Raw genomic sequence first — 16,234 nt, 5'->3', positions numbered from 1 at the left:
ACACGGCTAAAATAAAAATAAATAATAATATATTATACAACACACATCATATGTATATTGTATGCTGTATAAGGTAAGTATATAGTTTTCTCGCGACGCCTACTTCCTGGCCCCGTTTTTCTGCACATACTATATTGACTTCGTGTCGAAACAGACACTTATTTTTCTATTATTCCGCACAAACACGCTTTATAATACTGCAGTCTCCTCTGTGTGTGTTCGGTGGGACGGTGACGACGATGATGACGACGAGAAGGACGAGGAATGAGCTTAAGATATATACCCAAGTTTTTGGCAAAACTTCCCTATCGCAGTCGAATTGTACACGGGTAATGTTTACAAGGGGGTGGTGTAGGGGGGGGGATGAGCGCTTGTGGAGAGATCGAACTGCCGGATAACCGGTGCAGCAGCTAGTAGCTAGTATATACGCGAGCGTCTTCCGAGAATGACCCTCTTAATTTATCGGCTAAGCAGCCCCGAGGAGTAGTGCCAAATTGAACGACGTCCACGAAACAAACGATAAGAACTCTTTCCCCTTATAGTCTCTCTCCGTGTCTTTGCAGTTTCTCGCACGCACCCTTTGCCGGAACCACGTCGACCACATCAAACGCACTATACTCTATCATCCCCCCCCCCCCGAAGTTTTTCGCAAATATCGAGCATCCGACAGGACACCTACCTGTGTAACATTATATTATGTATATAGGCGCCTATATAATTATTTTAACTAGACCACCGATATAAATAATAAGACCACCTGTACCTATACGTACGCGTCTAAAAAACCGTTATCGAAAGTTCGAATAAAACGATTATTTTTTAGGTAATTTATTAGGTGCGCGTGTAACTTGACCTACACGTATTATGGTATTATGTCGACTTTGATTAATTTCGCTTAACGTTTAGCGGCTACTATTTTTATTATTATACCGTTTCATTAACTTATTTCATTAATATTTGACGCTACGATGAAAGAACAGTTTCTGGCAAACACGCATCCCAGAGACCGGCAGAAAAGCAATTCCATTACTTCAACGAAAAACTTTTTGTCGTCCAATTTCTAGTTAGTGTATATAACTTTGACATTTTTATCTGATAAGATTTCTGATCATCGAATTCCCAATTTAAGAAGACTTTGTTCAGTGACAGAGAAGACCTATTGTTTATTATACTTCTGAATGTAATTCCAATCCGATGTCAATACAAACATCATATAATATTATTGCGATATTCTATAATATTGGATTACCTATATACGTTCTCGTTCGTAGACTTTTGTTGCATTCGCTAAACCTACTTTGAAGGTTCTGATCGCAATTCACGTAAACGTAGGCACCTTGATCGTTAAAAAACATATTTTCTTCGAAAATAATTGCCCGCAGAGACCGATATCAATTGAATTGGCTGCTGTATTGGCTAACATTCTCTTCAGTAGTTCTAGAATCACGATTGTGCTCGATCGTTATCGTTGCCTTTTGATCAACACGAGTGCGTTTGTAACATTGTCAAACCAACGTCACTATATTGTGAGAACGCGATCGAAAATCTACCGACAAAGTCTCCATTGTTTACAAGAAAAAAACATTTTATATATACCTATACCTACCTATATACATAAAATATAAATAAATTAAGTGATACATTGATACATACACATACTGCATAGGTATGTATAGGTACATTATACATTTTATTTTTTACATAGAAACTTTGCATAATACGTACGAATTATAGAAAGATTTTTTAAAAGTAAAAACCTAATTGTTTATGCAGTTTAACAGCTCTTATACTTTAGTATATATATTTTTTTGGAATATTGAAATAATGTATTTATTGATTTTAAACTTGTAGGTATTTATTGCTTATATAATATTCGTTTAATTAAAAAAAAAGTTTTGAATGAGCATTTTACAAAAATGCTCTCTGTTTATAAAAACAGAGAACTGCAGAGCATTGGTCACTTAAAATCACAATAAGTACAAGATGAATTGAAAACTCGCAGTGTGATAAATTTCAAAAATAATAAAATAATATACACTTCCTATTTTTAGTTTTGGTTTTTACGATAATTTTGAAAACAAATAGTTTAAAGCAAGGTTTAATAGTTCCATGACCTTTGAAAGGTGTAGTTTTAGTTTCATACAATAAAAAAATAAATTGAAATGGAAAAATATTAATATTTCATACGCACCGCAAAGAAACTAGGTAGGTTTCTTTATGTTCGGACTGGATTTAAATCACCGTCAACCACGACGAAAAAAAACGAAAACGAAACGTTATCTTGTCGGTGGACGTGGACATTATAATTATATCAATATACGCTAGTTGCATAATGTGATATTTTTACTGCGAGTTCGCCGAACCTATACTATCATCACCGTCGTCATATTTTCAGAAAAATATTTTTAACTGACGTAACAATATATAAACGGTCGTATTCGTAATCGAGTGATTTCGTTAATATATATTTTATTATGAAGCGGTGTAGGCACCACTATATATATCCCATTATAGGACGTATCGGAACTCGCGCACATCGCCTACAACTCGCGTACCCATATATATAATAATTATTATTATTACTATAATACTATATTTAATTTTCGGCCGCGACTTTGGACGTCTACTGTATAATTTTTGAAACCGGTCCGGAATTACATTTTGATTTCTCCTGACGAATGGCGTACAATATTATAACTGGCCGCGTGTGCACGCGCATCGCAGTTCGTGAAATTCGTATTAAAAAACGTAATAATAATACTATGAGGACTACCTGATTTTATAATGCCGATATCGAGAATCTGTGTACAATATCCCCTCTTAGTAAAACACGTGGTTATAAATATAATCGACTCCTTGTGTTCACGTCACTATAGGCTTTAAATCCAAAGTAGATTTTTGGTCTTCCCTATTTCCCGTACCCCGACTCGAAAAAGACATCCGCTTTTGGTCTACCGACTAATGATTTCCGCTGTCATGTATGCGTTAAGTACGTGGGACCCTTAAGGATATGCACAAGGACAGGAAAGCCACCTGATATAGTATGATGCGCCCACAGCTTCATATTATAAACGATATAGTTTAAAAAGATTTCACTTATCGGTAATTTAAAAACTCTTACATAAGTTGTACAAAATTCAGTATTATAATTGGTAGCCTCGCAGTATCATACAGCGAGTGTAATGACCCAAAACCATTTTATATCTGACTTCTTCTTGATTGACAAACGTGTTGCATTAGATCCCCCACCGGTCTTATAGTAAAATATATTAGTTACCTTATATTATGAATATATTTTATAAATTGATAAAAAAATGTTATTCCAAAAAATATTATACAATATTTAATAGAATTTATTCACATATTAAATTGATGCACCCGTGCTAGAACAGACTAGCATTAATAGCAGCACACCATTTTCCCCCGCTCCTGAATTTTCCACTTTAAATACGTATAAATAAAAACAATGGAATTAAAAATGGCAACAATATTTTCAATTTATTCAAACGATGGCTTCGTTGAATATTTGAAACCATATATCTAACGAAAATAAAAATTAACGACAATTAATTTAGCGTTAAAAACATTACATTTAATAATAATAATAATATGTGACTTCAGTGTGGTGAGAAAGGGTGACGTAGGTAACGAGATCTTATATTTTTTCTTTCGAAAATACAAAATTCGACCAAGACGTTAACGTTTGTGTGTGTGTTTTCCGTTAAAAACGAAATTCCCTTGTAAACTTGAGTGATATTTTTGTTGTCAAAAGCACAAAAGGCATAAGTCAAAATAATCGTCTTCTCCCTTTGAAATGCTTCGTCTACACGACGGACGGACTGCGGAATAATAATATGATTATCGAAGCAGTATTACTATCGCCGATGCGTTATTTCAATCGGGTTTTCTCGGGTATACGACACGATCCGTGGCGGTAGTCATCGAAAGCATAATATAATTTTTATACAGATATTTTCTAGTCACTACACACCGCACAAAAGTGGGTTGTTCCGGCTTTTTCATTTTCTGATTTCCCAATTCGACAGTAATATTATAACGACGGCTGATTTTGGTCTACCACGCAGAATATTTAACTCATTTCCACTTCTGTGGGGTATCACACGTCATGGTGTGCGTCGTATCTGAGGATGTCTTTTATATGACGTATATTCCGTTCCGAAGCCGAAGGTTTTTTCGATTGATTTCAGAATATCCATCTTTCAGTTGGTCCAGTTTATATGGACCGAGCTTAGTGCTGAGAGCGTACAAAGTCATACCAAAATTATCGTCCGTGCCCGCGACAGACGCATTAATCAGTCTTGTGGTTCTTTCTCTCCTATCCCTCTACAATTATACAATGTCACTCCACAACGCTATAATAATATTATAATAATATGAGTCTCACGTCGTGGACGTCATCACACAGTCCAAAATTAGAACTACCGTGAAATGGAGATTTGTTTTTATTTTTTTCCAACGGTGTAACGCGCAGATGGTTATGAGCATTTGTGTTTTCAAAGTAGGGTAAAGAGATTTAGATTTTTTACGTTTTCGTGTAGTGTTTGCTCAAGTCCTTATATTAGGTATAACCTCCAAAACAGAATGTATTGCGTATTTGCCGAAAACGTTTGCGTATACGAATATCGATTCTCGAAAAACCTATGTAGAACGGTTATATATAACTATTCGTATATTAATAATATTCATATAAGCGTTCTAAGTTATGATAAAAGTAATGGGGCCGTCCGATATTAATTGTGCCCCACGAGACTTAACCACACTCTATTATTATACCCCTACGTACATTTAAAGTTTACAAAAGCTTGTTAATAACAAACTGTTTGTTCAGTTTGTAGTATATGCACACCGACATTTCCGAAATGATATTCTGCTCACGAATTTTGTACTGAAAACGTCGTTTAAAATTGGATGGTAATTTAACTACGAAAATCACTTTTAAGCACTTTTAGATAGACGTATATATTGGTAAGTTCCTATTGAATAGTAATTGGTTCTTTATGTGAGTATTTGGCTTCCTTTTAGTTATTAAAGTTTTTACTTATAATCCTAAAAATAGTAAGAAAAATATTATAGAATTCAAAATATTTTGCAGAATTTATGATTCTTCCATCCTGAGAGGGATAATTATTAATCAATCATAACTACAGTGCACTCACATTAATCTTGTAAATTCCTTAAAATAAAATAAAATCAACAATAATATTTCAATTTAGTATAATTACTCGGATGAATAGCTGATGCTATAGCAAAATTAATAAATTAAACAAATTAAATATTACATATAAGAACATATTATTGAATTCTTATTTTCTTAAAAATGTATGCTAAAGCCGACCGTCGTGATGTTGATGCGTGTCTGTGTGTATTTGTGTAAAAAAATACAATGTACATTTTTGTCATTAAACAGACACCAAAGTCAAAGTAAAAATGTCGTCTACACACTTTTGAATAGAGCGCTATGTGTTATCAATTATTTATACTCCACATTATATAGTACTTCGATCGTGTCGTCGGTCCTGCGAAACCTGCCTTACCCGAACGGAGGTGGTGACTTTCCCGCGGGACAAAAAAATAATATATTACCTACGGCTCTATAGTCTTTATTCTCATACTCCATATGTTCTCCGTATACTCTCATAAGCTCCACACCTCTCAATTTGAGACTAAAATCCCTGCTCAGACTGAAATACAAATATTATTATTGTCTAGAAACCGTCGTCCTTGAACTTTTATCTCCTGCGGGCCAAGTCTCGTCATATACCGTTATTATTATTATCATCATTATTACTATACTATTTTCGTTCTTAATGTTGTATATATTTTTTTTTATCCTCCTACAGTGTCACCTGGCGTGCTGTAAATCTAAGAGATCGCATAGTAATGTGTGTGCTATGACGGTTTACTTTTAGCTATTGCGTGCACAGGTTTTCATGCTATATTATAATATTTACCTATTTGTTTCAATTTTCGTACAACAAAAACAATAATTATTATTACAGAAATATTATTTAGACTGTCGTCTTGCAGCTCCCCGCGGAAATCATGGGCTGTTTTTAGTTTCTGACATATGACAATAACTAATAAGTTAGTTTCGATTACTATATTTATTGTGTCAAAATAACCTTTTTTAAAAATATAACTTTCGATCAGATTTTTATCGTCGGTATTGATTTAAAAATTAGTTATTTTTAAAATATTAACAAAACTATTTGTGAAAAAACATGATTTCCATAAAAAATACATGTTCTATGTATTAAAAGATATTTAATTCATTCAAAGTCCTACCATCATGAAATTGAAACTCAATTTGCTAATTATTTAGTTAATATGTAACCGATCTAATACTAAACTTTCAGCCAAGTTATTGAACAAAAACCAAGTATGGCTACAAAATCATACGAATCACCAACAATTCGTATCAACAATAATAACTTACTATATTGTTCTATACGCGTTTACTCTATTTTTTTTAACCATAAATGCTGCAGTTTTACAAGAGTACATGATACTATTCATATTTATAATATTTTATTATATACAATTGTTTTTACATCAAAGGTGAATGGGCCGCAGTTGATTTATAGCGTGTCCAACATTTTTGGGGAAAACCTAACGATAATTACACCAGCTGATGGATATTACATACCTATCTATATGATTACACCAAACGGTTGTTTTCGTGACAGTATGCGATAGCAATATCACAATTATTATTTCTTTATTTTTTTCATCGCAGGTACATGGTAAGGTCTTCTAACGATATCTCTCTCCATTATAATAAGTACCTACCTATAGGTAGGTCGTAGGTATATTATATACAGTCGGCAATCCGTACAGAATATTTTATACACGGCATGCGTACAATTATCCAATTATCGGTACTCAGAAACGTCGGAAATCGCATGCGATTTTTACGCCGTACGAGAACCGCATTCGATTTGGTACCGATCGAAGAACTGGATTTTCGGACGGACAACCATAATTGTCTTCCTAGTCGGGTACCGAACTATTTGCGTCGACCGATGTACCTACCTTGATCACGAGACCTTAATTCGTCCGCGCTCCAAGACATTATTATAATAATAATATCACGTACATAATAATAGGTAGGTGGTAAAATGTACTAAATGGCAAAAACAATGTCTTAAGAACACGTTTTGCACTATTATCGTATAATGTGCTTTGTAAAAATCATATTTTCACATTCTTGTATGATTTATTTATTTCACGTGATTTAACGACTGGTATAAAGGATAATTTCATGCAATTTCCATTTTATGTACCTATTTTTATGTTAAGCGCACGGTGTTTAATATTCACTTAAATGCAAGTGAGTGAAATTAGTATAATAAAAATGTACATTAATAAACCATTTCATAAAATGTACGTAGTTAAATTATACCTGTGAACTCGGCATTCAGCTTCGGGGTTTTAAATCGGTAGGTAATTGATTTTTACAAAGAATTAATTACTTATAACTTACACATAATACCATAAGTAAAAATTTTAAAATTAATAAAAATATGGATCAATAACACGTAGGTACGTGTTATTATTTTTCATTTTCATGAATAATTCATAAACTTTGGAAAAAAAAATGTATTTTATATGCGTATTTAATGTTGAACTTTTAGACTACCGCTGTGTTACTCAACTACTACCACGATATATTGATGATACATTTTCGATATCAGTCTGATTATACACCTTGAGTAAGTGAGTTTAGGAAGTTAGTGATCATTTATGTGCAGTTTTATTAAATTGTGTTTTCCAACCTTTCCATTCCTTAATTTTTTTTTATTTTCAACAGAACTTACTTGAAACCAGTTTTACCCGACAAGAAATGATTACGATTTCCACGAATATTATTTTGACAATTTAAAAAAATTAATAGCGTTCAATCCGCTTTAAATTCAATTCAGCCGACTTCCTGCAGGAATCATGTATATTTTATATACAATATGCATTCCTTTGCAGTAATTATTTTATATGGACATACCAATATAACCTTATAATATTGTATAAGTCGTGACTCATGACTGAACGCATTCATTTCGTGATTATAAATGCACAGTGTTTTTGATATTACAATTATTATTAATATTCGGGGTGTTTCTTTAACCAAGTGTTGCGGTGAATAACAATATGACCTAATCTTTGCCAGTTTTAGAGTTTTTCAAAAAAACGATTTTCATAATAGGTATAGTGTATACACTACATTTTCGAAAAATTCTGGATAAAGATATGAAACACAAAACTAAAAAAATAATTAATATAATAACGTAAACATTTTGAATTTTCCAAAATATTGTGTAATAAGAACTATTATTTTAAAAACTCAACTATTTACCGATCACTCCATTCACTGTTACAATAATCATTCGTATTTAAATGCATAATTTATTACTATCATAGTTTAAATATAATATAATACGAGTTAAGATAACCTGAACTCTATGGTTCTATTTCGAATTATTTTGTAAATGACCTTGATTTTGAAGCAATTATATTCAACAGGGACATTGGGATGGATATTAAAACACACCAATAATTGCAGGTTTCCTGTTTCTTTTTTTGAAGTCGTGCTTTAATCGCAACAAATTATATTTGTGAGTAAAACAAAAATATGCATTGTTATTTTATGTCCCCGATTATATTTTTTTATTTTTTGATCACGTGGTATACGGATTCAACGAACCAAAAAATAAACGATTGAAATGGGTACATCTTAGCTTGGAGAAAATAATAATTAAGTTTATATTTATGTATTTATATGGGTTTATGTGCAGTGTGCACACACACGCATAGTATATAATGTTATACCAATATGTATTAGATACATCGTATATCAAATTGTATATTTTAATAATACCATGTTTTAATAATTTGATATTGAAGACTATATAGTAGAATAAACCGGTCGTATATTTTGCTAAGCGGTCTTTAAACATTTTCATTAATCACTGCGTTAACAGTTGTTGATGGTAGTGATAATTACCGTTGAAAATTGTTTTTAAACTCGCAATAAGCGTAATACACATTTTTTTATATTTTAAATACCATGTCATATTATAGGTGATTAAAATTCCTTCCAAGATTTTTGATTTCTTTGATGATTGTTAATTATTATTTATCCAAAACGAATGATTGCCGTTTCTCGTCGTTCTTATGAATATAAATGCTGATATGTGGGTACCGCATAACATTTTATTGTAGCGAATTTATCCAAGTTTCTTAATTAATTCCTCGCGTAAAACGTGCAATTCTCTGAATAATTAATAATCGTAATTAAAACCTCCAAACCTATTTATATGAGCAATTTATACTCGTTGGACCTACCTACTACTTTTATTAATTTTATTTTTTGCATACATGCCAAAGTATACCAAATGGCAAATACCAATGATGCGGTTACCGTTGTTGCAATTTTTTACACTTGGCGCACAACGGAATTTCAAATTCAATTTTCCGGCTATACCTCGTTACACGTTCCAACGAAAACAATAATTATTTTTCGTTGCCTCAATATGGTAATGCAATATATTATATAATATCGTGGTGGTCCAGTCCATTAATATGTATGTATTATGCACATAGGATTTACAGATTTATATACTTATTATATTAATATGTACGTTAAAACAACTTTAATGGACCAACGCTGATGTTTTTAACCACTAGGTATACATAGTAAATACTAAATATTTATATATATGTATACCAAACGTAATAATAATAATATAATATAACCGGAGGCCGTGGAGTTGATTGTTCCCATCTAAATTTTTAACAGAACCCATCACGGCTGACAGCTACGCGCTACCGTGTTGACATATAGGAAACTGGTAATAGAGCGAAATGTTCACGTAGGTAAGTGTGTGTGTATGTGTGCGTTGGTGTGTGTAAGCAATTTACGTTAGTGGGGTGCACTGGTGCTGAGTGATGAAAAAACGTCACACATCGAAAAATTGGCCTCATGAATAAGCACTGCGCTGTGTATCATAATTCACCGAGTTGTATTTTTAAGCTCAGGCGATATTTATAACCGTTAATTATTATAACGCGGCGCATATGTGGTCCTGAGTGATCATATGATTATGGTGTATTTAGAAAAATCAAATTTAGAGGGAGGGTTGGCACAAACACTTTGAAACTTATAATAAGTATCTCAACAAAATATTATATATTATCGATTAATTGCATGCATATAATTTTTGTATACGATTTGTTTGCAAAACTTAATAAAATATATTGTAATAATTTAAAATACATAAAAATAGTAAGTTATATTGGTACGTAAAAAACCGTAGGTAGTTAAGATAAATTATAAGAATTGAACACTCTTAGAATCTACTCGTCAACTAATTTTTCCGGCAATAACGAATATTGAGTTAAAGCTTTAGTCTCTCTTCTCCCGTAGCGGGTCAAAGATAGATAGTTATTTCTGTAATTCTGAACCTCAACAAAAATTATCTTTTCAGTAGGTACATATTTAAATATTTCAGGTATGGAAATTATGGAAATTTGAAAATTGATTCAATAAGTATTAATGAACAGGACATAAAATACAAATTATTCTTATACCTAGTAGTGTTAAATAATTTCTATGAAAAACATAAATCTACTATGTTATTTACCAATATTTATTACTTGTTATGTAAATTAATATTATAGTTAATAATTGGTAGTTATAACTTATATTAATGTTTATTGTAAAATTGTGTATATCCACGAGACACTAATATAGGGGTTGGTCAAGGGACACTTACTCTGTAAATACGCCCATGGGCCCGACTATTATAGTTGTACAATAATGATAATTATAAAGCGTATATATACTCGTAACTTATGTTGGGGGGAAGTTTTTCCAAAATAAACTTGCGAGAAATTTTGTACCGAAAACGATTCATAATAATATTTTATAGGCACCCTGATCGCACATCGTATAACGACTAAAATCTGTGTATAGTTTTATGATACCTACGCATAATAATTATAACATTAACTTCGTCCGTACAGAAACCGGAAAACAATTTGACCGGTCCGTCGTGCCGACGCCAAAATGAAAACGCTTTTACGACAGCGATGCTCATGCTCTAATATTATAAGCGACTGTAAAAAACTAATTGAAATAGCATAGTATTTTATTATAGTTACACGTCAGTGTTTAGACACGTTTCTTCGCTATGGCACGTTCACTATATTTAGTATAAAGTCGGGTGTCCCGTCATTTCATCGTAAATTATTTACGACAATTTATGGCCAATGATTGATCGCAAGATAGTCCGTGGCAATAAAAATATGTATAGAAACAATATTTGTCGTGACTTATAACAGTGATAGTAACTATTTTATTATTAATAGCTATAAAATGCATAAGTTAGTGAAAAATGCAATAATAATTATAATAATAGCCAATAGGTAATTAATAATTATAGTAAAAACAATTATACCTACTTAAATAGAAGGTATACTACATATTATTATCTATAAAATATAAATCCGTAATATTTTTAAATAAAAAAATTGCCCGATGATGTCTGCCTATTAAAGTACATAGAAATTATTTTAGTTTAGGTGCCTGCCATTTACCCACATTCCTAAAAAACTTATGGTAATAATGTTGGAAACGATTCTCCTATAATGTCAGGATACCTTCATCTAGTCATCGTATTACAAAAATGGATTCATAAACCTATTTTCCATAGTTTATAGAATACTACGGTACCAAAGTTATTAACCTAAACGGAAGTTAGCTAACTTAGCTAGTATATAATTGTCGTTCAGTCACGTTTTGATTTCGATTGATTGTCTGTCGGCCTCTGTTTACTGTGCACCATCATTAAACAAAAAAGTAAATAGTGACCATCGCTATAAAGTCAGATTGGGTTGATCTCTACCTACTGTTTATCCGAAACATTTTGAATATAAGTTTTATATTGAATTCGAAAATTCGACAATGTTCCCAACGCGCATTTCACCAAATATTATATAATAATTTGTTCAAAACTTTTTACCAATGGATTCGTTTAAAAAAATGGGCCTTGCAGCGTTTCGCCCATGTCGACATATTTTGTATGCTGTGCGGTAGGCCCGACGACTGACCGCATGCACGTGCAAAGATGCAACGACCTCGTTTCCGATTCCTAGAACATTTTAGTTCTACGCCGGCCGACGGCTTTTCGGTTCCCGCACGTCTGCCCAAACGCGGTTCTTCCGTTTTCGTTTTTTTTTTTATTTCCGTTCTCGATAAACGATATTATAATAGCCAATAAGTAATAAATTCACTACGGTTCCGCTCGTTGATTACTTTTCGATAATTATCATATCATTTTAAATCGTTGGCCTATACCAAGTAATTAATAGTATGAGGTGAAAGACGTGTTGTCGTGTGGTGTTCGTGCCAGCAGTCTGTACGCACATCAGTGTTTTTCACCACCGTCGAATTTCTCACCACGTTTGGATTCGAGCGATTTTTCTTAGCTAATTTCCTTACCTTGCCTCGGAGTCTCGTTCGATTGTACAGAATAAATAAAAAGTGTGTTTGCATGTTCCATAAACATAACATTAAACGGGGTTTTTTATTTAACAGACCTTTCGCATAAAATATTTATATGCATTCAATAATCTCCATTTTCGTTTTGTTTATTATTTTACTATGTCGTTTTCAGGTCAATATTTCAATTATTTTAATTCCCATGATTATAATATTATTGTCACGAGTATTTCCGCTAGCGATTTAATGGCACAGTTTCGAATCGACTGCTTTAGACGATTCGAATTAGACTGCATATTTTATTGTGTTTATACAGATTGTACAAATAAAAATAAATATGACAAAAAAAAAAAAAAATGAAAAAAAAAAAAAAAAAATATTTTATTGTGTGCATAAGTATATGTTTTTTAATAATGTTTATAGTATATCACATCAATATAGTTGTATTCAAATGATTATAATATTTAATATTTAAATGTTCATCCGTGTGTATAAAAATGACGATTTCTAACGATCTTCATTTTCAGCACTCGTACGCGACATTTAATTATTTCAACCTTTAAACCGTCGTGTAGGTTTGCACATTTTAAGTTTGTATGCTATTATTCTGTCTGTATTAATTTTAATTTATTTGAGTTAAATTACGTTAAATTAAAGAAATTATTATTTTGATACCTTAAATTTACATTCCTAAACAATATAATGAGTATCATATAATTGTGTATGTTACGTTATTTAAAAATGTTTTAATCATTAATTACATCGTAAAAAATTACAAAATGGTCCGTTTTACTAATTCTCCAAGTTGATTTTTGTTGTATTTAAATTAATAGCGGATCACTGATGTTTCTAAACATGTAGCGTTATGAAGCTTTAATAACTGAGTAAGAACATTGAAAAAAACCAAAATGAAAACAAAAGTTGACTTATTAGTTGACAATACACTACCAACTGAAGTAAATGCAAGAAATTACATTGATTAAAATATTCTATTTCATACTTTTGTAATTAGTTCAAATAAAAAACATATGAATGTGCACCATATAATATCAATAGAACTTTGCAAAAATGCACATAATATGTGATATGTTACTTCACTTTACATTTTGTTCTCGTGCTTACAAACTAAATTTATATTTCTCATTAATTTTATCATAAGGCTTATTATGGTTTATTTAAAAATATATAATTAGGTACCTTATTTCTTAAAAACTTGTGCCAATGAATTAATTGCAAACATGACGTATATTTTGTTACGTTTTTCTCCAAACATTATATGTGCAGTGCATACACTTTAAAAGGGAAGGTCAATGTGTAGGTATGTTGATACAGATGAGTAACAAACCAAAGTTTTTGCCAAAAATATAAATGTAAATGTTGTAAAGTATCATTTCAATAATAATTATTTGAAAACATTTAATTAAATCAAAAAACAAAAATAAATGTATTATTAATTATATTATAGTTTACTTAACGGATCGAGGTACACCAATTTATAATAGTAATCTTTTATGATGGAAATTAATTCCAGTTTATAATTAATTTAATCACACTACCGCTATAAACATTCCATGTCTCTCTAACTATGTTCCATCAACTACTTGTCGAATGAGCCTATTAGACTTACGTTTTATACAATGCCAATACGGACCTCGTTTTTCTTTTTTAACCACCTATTTGGTTAGCATTTTTATCATTTTTATCATTCTTATTGTACTGTTGTTTTGTTGTATAATTTTTTGTATATTTTTGTTTGTATAAATTAAAAATTAAAAATTAAAAAAAAATATATATACAATGGTTGTATAATAATAAGTGATAATATTCAAACTCTTAAATTACTCCTCCGATGGCGTTTGTGGGTGGCAGAAGATACATATATCATAATTTTGGTTAACATATATCTCCATCACACGACCGCATCTCTTGCATATTTTGTGTATCACACGCTGGTAAAAATGAATTAAAATACATACAATCAATCAATATGAACACGTAACAGTAGTATAATATAAATCTACTGGAAGTAGTAAGTTTGATATGAATTTATATTTAACGCACGACTATTATTATGATTTAAGAAAATATTAGACAGTTGGCCTGCTTCAAAAGTATACGTTAATAGTCACTTGACAAAATCCAGAAGGCTATTGTTGGGAAGGTTAAAAGCATTAGCAAAAGAAAAAAGTTACAAATAAGTCTAAATAAGAGGAACAGATATTCTAGTTTGTAAGGATGACAAAGCCTAAGTTTTCAGAATCCACGACAAAACGATCTAAAAAAATTACTATAGCCTATAGGGTATGTAAATAACAAACTTAGAATTTTTCATAGTATATAAATAATAACATAATGAATGTTAATTTTGATAAACTAGATAATTTTAAAACTGACATTACATCCGATATTAATGAATTAGACTTAAACATTGTAAATAAAAATAGTTTTCTTGCTTTTCACTTAAACATTAGATCAATTACAAAACATTTTTCCCCATTACTAGTTATGTTAAGTACAAAATTACAATTGTTTGACTGTATAATCCTTATAGAATGCTAGCTGAGGAATTGTATTATTAATTTTGAGATAATTGGCTTTACTTCGTCCACAACTCAGGAAAAAAACTTTGACCAAAATAGTGATATTATAGTTTATGTTAATAAAAAGCAGAAAGTTAATATTGTTAGTGAGGTTATTATTGATTATTGTAAATGTTTAAGTTAAGGTAGTAATGAGACAGCCATTGAAGTTATACCTTTATATACAGGAAAAAGAAATATTTTTATTGATTTTAAAACTCAATTAAGCAAACTAGTAAAAAAAATTACAGTTAATAGAGTATTAATTTTAGGAGACATGAATATAAATACATCGCCAGATAGCAATGATGAATTTAAAACAGAATATTTAAATCTTATGGTTCAAATGGGATTTTTTAGTTGTATAAATGATTATACTATGGTTAAAAAGAACAGTGCCACAACGATTGATCACACACTTATAAGAAACAGCTGAACAAGTAATATTAGGCCTGTCATATTAGAATCATATACCACAGATCTAATTTTAGAACTTTGATGATAAAAAAAAATTACATAATGATAAATAGTGAAATTTAGAATATAAAATTGAATATAAACATTAAATGTTGGTGTTCATTCTTAGCACAAGAAACATGGGAAGTTGTTTTTGAAGACAATAATGTAGACAATTTTGCAAATAAATAACATAATAATATGTTAAATAATCTTATAAATAGAATAACAAATAGTAATAATACTGTATCGAGTAAACGTAAATTGAAGACTTGGATAACGGTTTGTGTATCAATCAGAAGACACAATCAAAATAGTACTAAAGAGATATTAAATAATTAATAAAATTGATACAAATAATAAACCAATTTCACAAATAATAATGTTAATTGAGCATACATAAAATATTATGGTGATATTTATACGTTCCAAGTATATAATGTATGTATGTATATCGTATAATATATACTTATATATATATATATGTTACGGGCAAAGTGGAAAATTCGGGCAATGTATACAATGCCCGGGCATTGTACACAGTGACCGGGCATTGTATACAATGTCCGAGGGATATTGGGCAATGTAAATTGTGAAGTATTTATACAAATAATCTGCATAATATATTTTGTTAGATGATAATGATAAACTAATATGAATTTATAATCGACATCTGATTGTG

General features: G+C 30.9%; 2 protein-coding genes across 4 annotated transcripts in view; one reads left to right on the top strand and one right to left on the bottom strand.

The window, feature by feature from the left end:
- The window catches only part of LOC111030872 (monocarboxylate transporter 10), a 342,552-nt gene that overhangs the window by 259,297 nt on the left and 67,021 nt on the right, over nt 1-16,234 (top strand). The window lies entirely within an intron of this gene.
- Nucleotides 14,268-16,234, bottom strand: part of LOC111030874 (acidic repeat-containing protein-like) — a 23,267-nt gene continuing 21,300 nt past the window's right edge. Inside the window, exon 5 of the mRNA XM_022310579.1 lies at nt 14,268-14,466. Coding sequence (XP_022166271.1) covers nt 14,356-14,466 — 111 coding nt within the window. The 3' untranslated portion in view covers nt 14,268-14,355. The remainder of the gene's footprint in view (nt 14,467-16,234) is intronic.

The sequence above is a fragment of the Myzus persicae genome, unplaced genomic scaffold (genome assembly GCF_001856785.1).
Source record: "Myzus persicae strain clone G006 unplaced genomic scaffold, MPER_G0061.0, whole genome shotgun sequence".
NCBI classification, from domain to species: domain Eukaryota; kingdom Metazoa; phylum Arthropoda; class Insecta; order Hemiptera; family Aphididae; genus Myzus; species Myzus persicae.
Note: the sequence above shows the minus strand (reverse complement) of the source record. Positions and strands in the feature narration are given on the sequence as shown.